General features: G+C 22.7%; 1 protein-coding gene across 2 annotated transcripts in view; it reads left to right on the plus strand.

Moving 5' to 3' along the window:
• The window catches only part of LOC145263646 (uncharacterized), an 84,847-nt gene extending 75,340 nt beyond the window's left edge, over positions 1-9,507 (plus strand). For both annotated transcript variants that reach the window (XM_080120505.1, XM_080120504.1), the window contains exon 10: positions 8,679-9,507. In XM_080120505.1, the coding sequence (XP_079976631.1) occupies positions 8,679-8,836 (158 nt within the window). In that variant the 3' untranslated portion in view covers positions 8,837-9,507. The remainder of the gene's footprint in view (positions 1-8,678) is intronic.
• The last annotated feature ends 718 nt before the right edge of the window (positions 9,508-10,225 follow it).

Raw genomic sequence — 10,225 nt, forward strand, 5'->3', positions numbered from 1 at the left:
GCATTTGATGAGCTTTGTAATCAATTGGAAGATATGTATTTCTCGATTTGAAAATGTGTTGTCCTATGTTGATGATGGCCATCCTTGCAAACTCAAAATAAAACATTATATATATATCGACAGGGCTTACTTAGAAATGAAACAGAATCAGAAAACAATGGGCCAACCAACAGTGTGCCAATTATTTTCTGGATGAATTTACCCAAGAGCATATTGATAAAGAAAGCTCCATAGACTCGTTATAAAGAGGACCACTCTACTATGATGAAGAGAGAATGGTAATGGCTGCCTAAGATCAAGATGACCAATGCTTTTAAGAAAATGAGCGCTGCCAGCAATGACTGTAAGTGCAGGTTCTGCCACACAGAGGTAGAGAGTGTGAGGCACCTGGCATCCAGCTGTAAGGTTCTGCTGGGAGAGGCTATTATATGATGCGACACAAGGGAGTTTGCAAATATCTGTACAGGACAATATGTAAAAAGTTGAATACTGAATGCAGCAGCAAGTCCTGAGAACATGTACCAGAAAGAACAGTTGGAGATAAGTCATTCACCATACACTATGACTAGGCAATTCCTATAGCTGTGTATCTTGAAAACAAAGCTATAAAACCTGACATAGTGATATGGGAGAAGAAGAAGAAAGAAGCAACCTTGGTGGAAGTTAGAGTCTCCAATGATGCTGGGATGAACAGGGCTGAGAAGGAAAAGATAATGAAATGACATGAAAGAAACGAAATGTACGACATGAAAGAAACTGGAATCTTAGGAAGATCTCTGTCATTCCAGTAATCATGGGAGCAATTGGACTGATGAAAATGAATTTCAATAACTACCTAGCAAATATACGCAATGAACCAAGTGCAAGAGAGATTCAAGTAATTGTAATCAATGGTACAATTAGAATCTTAAAAAGATGTCTCGGTTGGAATACATGAGATTGCAGATGAATGTCTAGCATTAAGTAAGATGTCCCCTCCACAGCTAGAAAAAATTGGGAAATGTGCAAATTTCTCAACAGGACGATCTGGAAAAAGTTGACTATCAAATGCGGCAGCAAGTCCTGGGAATAAATATCAGAAAAAACAGTTGGAAATAAGTTATTCACCATCACCATCCATCATGACTATGCAATTCCTATAGCTATGAAAATTTAGCTATAAAACACACTGACGTAGTGATATGGGGAAAGAAGGAGTAAGAAGCAACCTTAGTGGAAGTTTGTGTTCCCAATGATGCTGTTGCATTCGATATTCAATTTTTTATAGATTGTCCTGTTAAGAAATCTGCACACTTTTCAGTTTGTTCCAGCTGGGGATGGGGCATCCTACTGAATACTAAACATTCATCTGCAATTTCACTGAAAAACTTTTTAAGATTCTGACTGGTCTTTTAAGTGCAATTGTTGTATAATAATGGGACAGGCTGTGAAGAAATCGGAGAGGCAAGCCAAGAACGTGATGTGAGGGTCACGTTTCAACCATGCCAACATGGAATGTTGGACACGAGCGTCACCTGAGCTAGTGACACACATAATTGTTTCAAGGCCAAACAAACAAAAGGAAATTGGCCAACAATTGAAAACAACGGTTGTGGATTATTGGGACAATTATGCTTTGAATTAATCAAAAATAATAACATCAACAAATATTTTATGACCAGATCGGAATGCAGCTGACATTCGCAGCTGGGGCTAGAGAAACGTGACCAATACCAATATAAACAAAGATGTTTTAGTTTTACAAAAAAAAGTAGCGGCCGACGCGGTGAGAAACAAGTCTGTCCTCTGTCAACACCCCTGCCACGCCACCTATCTCTCTCAACGCCTCTCTCCTCGCTAGTGGAGTCAGTGACAACCGACACCAAAGTGTAAAGGAAGATTGTTTAAAATAAACTCGAATTCTTTTGTAAACAGTCGAGTCTTTTAGTTTTCATTTCAAATATACACTCGTCGGTAAACTTGTCCGGCGACCATTTGTCCATGCAGTTATATAGACTGAGTGCACACAACGCAACACAATTACTTGAATCTCTCTTGCATCTGGTTCATTGGGTATATTTTCCAGTTAATTTTTGAAATTCTTTTTCATCAGTCCAGTTGCTCCTATAATTACTGGAAAGATAGAGATCTTCCTAAGATTCCAATTTCTTTTCATGTCGAACAGCTGGAACAAATTGATAAGAAAATTGAAATAAAACGAGAATCAATGAAAATATAACAACTTCTAGCACACCAACAGAATCACTCAAACGGAGATATGATTGTAAAAAATGACGAACAGCATATCAACTGAACTAGTTTGAAAAGGTTTGGTTGCTTATGTTTTACGGCATATCAACCCTTTTCGGGTTATTTAATGCCGAATCCAAAGATTTTGAAGAAAAATATTTTTAATAGAATATATTTGTTGTTTTCATGTTGGTTTCTATTTAACTCATAGTTGGTATTACCACTCCGGGTCAGAGTGGACCTGGGAGCAATGGTAATTAAAGGGTGGCTCCACACTCCCCAAAGCCCGCAAGCTGGGGCCTCACCACTGGATGTAGTTTAAGGTCATATCCAGGACCTAGTTTGGAAAGAGGTATTTTTTATTTTTTTATTTACATTTTTTATCACTTGACTAAATCTACTAATGATTGATCACCCAGTTATAGTCAGCTAACATATTTCCTAACTTCCGGCATAGTGCTACTGAAATCGGTGACAAAGCAAATCAGTTCCTTCACTTTTATTGTTCTTCAGTATTTCTATGGTGAATCGATTTATTGAAATAAAATATGAGAAAAGGACATCATTAAAATGCATACGATAAGAATTAACAAAATTATATATTAAAAAATAACACAGTATTTATTTGCACTTTTAATAACAAAAGTTATTATTTTATTTGAAATTTTATAAGAAATATATATTTATAAAATAATAAAAATAAAAGTTTTTTATTTGAATTTTAAAATTAAAAGATTTTTATTTTATTTTATATAATAAATTTATGTTTATGAAAGTATAAAAATGAAATTATTTAAATCAAAATGAAAAATAAAATTATTTAAATCAAAATAACAAATGAATTATTGAAATCAAAATAACAAATAAAATTATTGAAATCAAAATAACAAATGAAATTATTGAAATCAGAATAACAAATAAAATTATTGAAATCAAAATAACAAATAAAATTATTGAAATCAAAATAATAAATGAAATTATTAAAATCAAAATAACAAATGAAATTATTGAAATCAACATAACAAATAAAATTATTGAAATCAAAATAACAAATAAAATTATTGAAATTCAAATAACAAATAAAATTATTTAAATCAAAATAACAAATAAAATTATTGAAATCAAAATAACAAATAAAATTATTGAAATCAAAATAACAAATGAAATTATTGAAATTCAAATAACAAATAAAATTATTGAAATCAAAATAACAAATAAAATTATTGAAATCAAAATGAATAAAATTATTGAAATCAAAATAGCAAATAAAATTATTTAAATCAAAATAACAAAATTATTAAAATCAAAATAACAAATAAAATTATTTAAATCAAAATAAATAAAATTATTGAAATCAAAATAAAAAATAAAATAATTGAAATCAAAATAACAAATAAAATTATTGTAATCAAAATAACAAATAAAATTATTGAAATCAAAATAACAAATAAAATTATTGAAATCAAAATAGCAAATAAAATTATTGAAATCAAAATAACAAATGAATTATTGAAATCAAAATAACAAATAAAATTATTGAAATCAAAATAACAAATAAAATTATTGAAATCAGAATAACAAATGAAATCATTGAAATTCAAATAACAAATAAAATTATTGAAATTCAAATAACAAATAAAATTATTGAAATCAAAATAATAAATTAAATTATTGAAATCAAAATAACAAATAAAATTATTGAAATTCAAATAACAAATAAAATTATTGAAATCAAAATAACAAATAAAATTATTGAAATCAGAATAACAAATGAAATTATTGAAATTCAAATAACAAATAAAATTATTGAAATTCAAATAACAAATAAAATTATTGAAATCAAAATAATAAATTAAATTATTGAAATCAAAATAACAAATAAAATTATTGAAATTCAAATAACAAATAAAATTATTGAAATCAAAATAACAAATAAAATTATTGAAATCAAAATGAATAAAATTATTGAAATCAAAATAGCAAATAAAATTATTTAAATCAAAATAACAAAATTATTAAAATCAACATAACAAATAAAATTATTTAAATCAAAATAAATAAAATTATTGAAATCAAAATAACAAATAAAATTATTGTAATCAAAATAACAAATAAAATTATTGAAATCAAAATAACAAATAAAATTATTGAAATCAAAATAACAAATAAAATTATTGAAATCAAAATAGCAAATAAAATTATTTAAATCAAAATAACAAATGAATTATTGAAATCAAAATAACAAATAAAATTATTGAAATCAAAATAAATGAAATTATTGAAATCAAAATAACAAATGAAATTATTGAAATCAAAATAACAAATAAAATTATTGAAATCAAAATAACAAATAAAATTATTGAAATCAAAATAACAAATAAAATTATTCAAATCAAAATAACAAATAAAATTATTCAAATCAAAATAACAAATAAAATTATTCAAAACAAAATAATAAATGAAATTATTGAAATCAAAATAACAAATAAAATTATTTAAATCAAAATAAATAAAATTATTGAAATCAAAATAACAAATTAAATTATTGAAATCAAAATAACAAATAAAATTATTGAAATCAACACAAAAAACATATCCAATACATAATATTCCCAAAATAGTTAGCATTGATTCTGTCTGCCAGAGGAATTCTTGTAAATGACTATTGGGAAAGACTAATTATGTTAGTTTTATGTGTATAATTTCGTTGATTTTTATTGTATATTTTTCAATAATGTCCTTTTCTTCTATTTTTTTTCAATAAACCGCTGCACAATAGAAATACTTAAGAACAAGAAAATTAAGGAACTGATTTGTCTTGTCGCCGATTTCAGTAGCGCTATGCTGAAAGTAGGACTATAATAAAGTACTTTAAAAAAGAAAGAAGAAAAAATTTGATTTTACTTTTCCTTCCTTTTTTTACTAAAATATTTTTTGCATCTTTAACCTATTATAATAATAAATAAAATTATTGAAATCAAAATAACAAATAAAATTATTGAAATCAAAATAACAAATGAAATTATTGAAATCAAAATAATAAATGAAATTATTGAAATCAAAATAACAAATAAAATTATTGAAATCAAAATAATAAATGAAATTATTGAAATCAAAATAACAAATGAAATTATTGCAATCAACATAACAAATAAAATTATTGAAATCAAAGTAACAAATAAAATTATTGAAATCAAAATAATAAATTAAATTATTGAAATCAACATAACAAATAAAATTATTGAAATCAACATAACAAATAAAATTATTGAAATCAACATAACAAATAAAATTATTGAAATCAACATAACAAATAAAATTATTGAAATCAAAATAACAAATAAAATTATTGCAATCAACATAACAAATAAAATTATTGAAATCAACATAACTAATAAAATTATTGAAATCAAAATAACAAATAAATTATTGAAATCAAAATAACAAATAAATTATTGAAATCAAAATAACAAATAAAATTATTGAAATCAACATAACAAATGAAATTATTGAAATCAACATAACAAATGAAATTATTGAAATCAAAATAACAAATAAAATTATTGAAATCAAAATAACAAATAAAATTATTTAAATCAAAATAACAAATGAAATTATTGAAATCAAAATAACAAATAAAATTATTGAAATAAAAATAACAAATAAAATTATTGAAATCAACATAACAAATGAAATTATTGAAATCAACATAACAAATGAAATTATTGAAATCAAAATAACAAATAAAATTATTGAAATCAAAATAACAAATAAAATTATTGAAATCAACATAACAAAAAAAATTATTGAAATCAAAATAACAAATGAAATTATTGCAATCAACATAACAAATAAAATTATTGAAATCAACATAACAAATGAAATTATTGAAATCAAAATAACAAATAAAATTATTTAAATCAAAATAACAAATGAAATTATTGAAATCAACATAACAAATAAAATTATTGAAATCAACATAACAAATAAAATTATTGAAATCAACATAACAAATAAAATTATTAAAATATAAATAACAAATAAAATTATTGAAATCAACATAACAAATAAAATTATTGAAATCAACATAACAAATGAAATTATTGAAATCAAAATAACAAATAAAATTATTGAAATCAAAATAACAAATAAAATTATTGAAATCAAAATAACAAATAAAATTATTGAAATCAAAATAACAAATAAAATTATTGAAATCAAAATAACAAATAAAATTATTGAAATCAAAATAATAAATAAAATAATTGAAATCAAAATAAAAAATACAATTATTGAAATCAAAATAACAAATAAAATTATTGAAATCAAAATAACAAATAAAATTATTGAAATCAAAATAATAAATAAAATAATTGAAATCAAAATAAAAAATACAATTATTGAAATCAAAATAACAAATAAAATTATTAAAATCAAAATAATAAATGAAATTATTGAAATCAAAATAACAAATAAAATTATTGAAATCAAAATAACAAATGAAATTATTGAAATCAAAATAACAAATAAAATTATTGAAATCAACATAACAAATAAAATTATTTAAATCAACATAACAAATGAAATTATTGAAATCAAAATAACAAATAAAATTATTGAAATCAACATAACAAATGAAATTATTGAAATCAACATAACAAATAAAATTATTGAAATCAACATAACAAATAAAATTATTGAAATCAACATAACAAATAAAATTATTGAAATCAACATAACAAATAAAATTATTGAAATCAACATAACAAATAAAATTATTGAAATCAACATAACAAATAAAATTATTGAAATCAACATAACAAATAAAATTATTGAAATCAACATAACAAATAAAATTATTGAAATCAACATAACAAATAAAATTATTGAAATCAACATAACAAATGAAATTATTGAAATCAACATAACAAATAAAATTATTGAAATCAACATAACAAATAAAATTATTGAAATCAAAATAACAAATGAAATTATTGCAATCAACATAACAAATAAAATTATTGAAATCAACATAACAAATAAAATTATTGAAATCAAAATAACAAATAAAATTATTGAAATCAACATAACAAATAAAATTATTGAAATCAACATAACAAATAAAATTATTGAAATCAACATAACAAATAAAATTATTGAAATCAAAATAACAAATAAAATTATTGAAATCAAAATAACAAATAAAATTATTGAAATCAACATAACAAATAAAATTATTGAAATCAAAATAACAAATAAAATTATTGAAATCAAAATAACAAATAAAATTATTGAAATCAAAATAACAAATAAAATTATTGAAATCAAAATAACAAATAAAATTATTGAAATCAACATAACAAATAAAATTATTGAAATCAACATAACAAATAAAATTATTGAAATCAAAATAACAAATAAAATTATTGAAATCAACATAACAAATAAAATTATTGAAATCAAAATAACAAATAAAATTATTAAATCAAAATAACAAATGAAATTATTGCAATCAACATAACAAATAAAATTATTGAAATCAAAATAACAAATAAAATTATTGAAATCAACATAAAAAATGAAATTATTGAAATCAACATAACAAATGAAATTATTGAAATCAACATAACAAATAAAATTATTGAAATCAACATAACAAATAAAATTATTGAAATCAACATAACAAATAAAATTATTGAAATCAACATAACAAATAAAATTATTGCAATCAACATAACAAATAAAATTATTGAAATCAACATAACAAATAAAATTATTGAAATCAACATAACAAATAAAATTATTGAAATCAACATAACAAATAAAATTATTGCAATCAAAATAACAAATGAAATTATTGAAATCAACATAACAAATAAAATTATTAAAATCAAAATAACAAATAAAATTATTGAAATCAACATAACAAATAAAATTATTGAAATCAAAATAACAAATAAAATTATTGCAATCAAAATAACAAATAAAATTATTGAAATCAACATAAAAAATGAAATTATTGAAATCAACATAACAAATGAAATTATTGAAATCAACATAACAAATAAAATTATTGAAATCAAAATAATAAATGAAATTATTAAAATCAAAATAACAAATGAAATTATTGAAATCAACATAACAAATGAAATTATTGAAATCAACATAACAAATAAAATTATTGAAATCAACATAACAAATAAAATTATTGAAATCAACATAACAAATAAAATTATTGCAATCAACATAACAAATGAAATTATTGAAATCAAAAGAAAAAATTGGATTGTACTTTTCCTTCTTTCTTTTACTAAAATATTTTTTACATCCTATTCTAGAAAACAGTTTTATCCATTTATTCAAAAGCTGACTATAACCGATCAGCATGCTACCACGCAGTAAATTCAGTTTGTGTTAAATTTTAATTTGATGTTTTCTTTCATTTTTAGATGATTTGAATGAGGTCTTGCAGCAGGTCTTTGATAACACCCTGTCCAGTTTTATAGATCTGACAATGTGCGAAAACATGGAGTTTGCACAAAGTCTTCTAATGAAGAACGATTGTGTTCTGGACAAAGCGGTAGACGAATATTATAGTATGATGTAGAACATTCTTCCTATTTTCATCCGGAATGAGATTCTCCACAACATGTTATGTAACAACCAATATAACAAGTTGTTCCACGTTGATTTCATTTGAAATTCATAGACTGTGATATATCTTGGAAAAGTCAATGAAAGTGAAAATATTTGTTCTTTTTTTATCAAACTTTAACCCTAAATTTTATGATATGGAAAAATATCTACCAAAAATATGCGAATTATCAGATGCTAATAAAATGTTTTGCTGTTTATTAAATAATAAATACATGCTAATGTAAAATATTTAAAAACTTTCAAGAAACAGATAGGGGGGGAAAAAAAGGATCACAGTGTAGTATCTGTTCCGGCAGATGCTGCAAAAGTAATATGTGGCTGCATCCCCACATATCAGACCATTGCTCTTGGTCAATGTAGGGGAAACCCTTCATACCAATTGTTACTAAAAGTTCCCCCTTGGGGAAGCTGGTCTCTCCCCACCCCCCGCCTCTCCACATTAAAAAACGGCCTTGTGCCTAATTTGCTCTCGTGGGGAAGCAAATAATTACCCTCTAAAGATGGACCTGATATGATTCAAAATAAAATAGAAATGTTTCAACTTTAAAAAAAAATTAAAGAAATTGGGTTGTATATTGAATATTTTCTTCCTTCTTTTAATAAAATTTTTTGCATTTTTAACCCGTTTTAAAAACATTCTTATCTTTGTATTCAAAGGTTTTACATTCTTAATGATGCTTCCAAGAGCTTTAATACCAATTTTTGTGTAAAATATTTATTTTATTAAAAGAAAAACGGATCAATTAGATTTCAAGGACACCACAAAATAATTTTTTGTGAAAATATTTCTTTCAGTAAAAGAAATACGGATCAAAGGACCCCATAAAATAATTTTAGTGCAAAATATTTATTTTATTAAAAGAAAAACCAATCAGTTGAGATTCAAAAACACCACAAAATAATTTTGGTGTAAAATATTTATTTTATTAAATAGAAAAATGGATCAGTTAGGTTTTAAGGACCCCAAAAGATAACTTCTTTGTAAAATATTTATTTTAGTAAAAGAAAAACCAATCAGTTTAGATTCAAAAACACCACAAAATAATTTTTGTGTAAAATATTTATTTTATTAAAAGAAAAATGGATCAATTAGGTTTTAAGGATCCCAAAAGATAACTTTTTTGCAAAATATTTATTTTATTAAAAGAAAAACCAATCAGTTGAGATTCAAAAACACCACAAAATAATTTTTGTGTAAAATATTTATTTTATTAAAAGAAAAATGGATCAATTAGGTTTTAAGGAACCCAAAAGATAAGTTTTGTGCAAAATATTTATTTTATTAAAAGAAAAACCAATCAGTTGAGATTCAAAAACACCACAAAATAATTTTTGTGTA

This window comes from Euprymna scolopes, chromosome 39, assembly GCF_053919585.1.
Source record: "Euprymna scolopes isolate OS-2025 chromosome 39, ASM5391958v1, whole genome shotgun sequence".
NCBI classification, from domain to species: Eukaryota; Metazoa; Mollusca; class Cephalopoda; order Sepiida; family Sepiolidae; genus Euprymna; species Euprymna scolopes.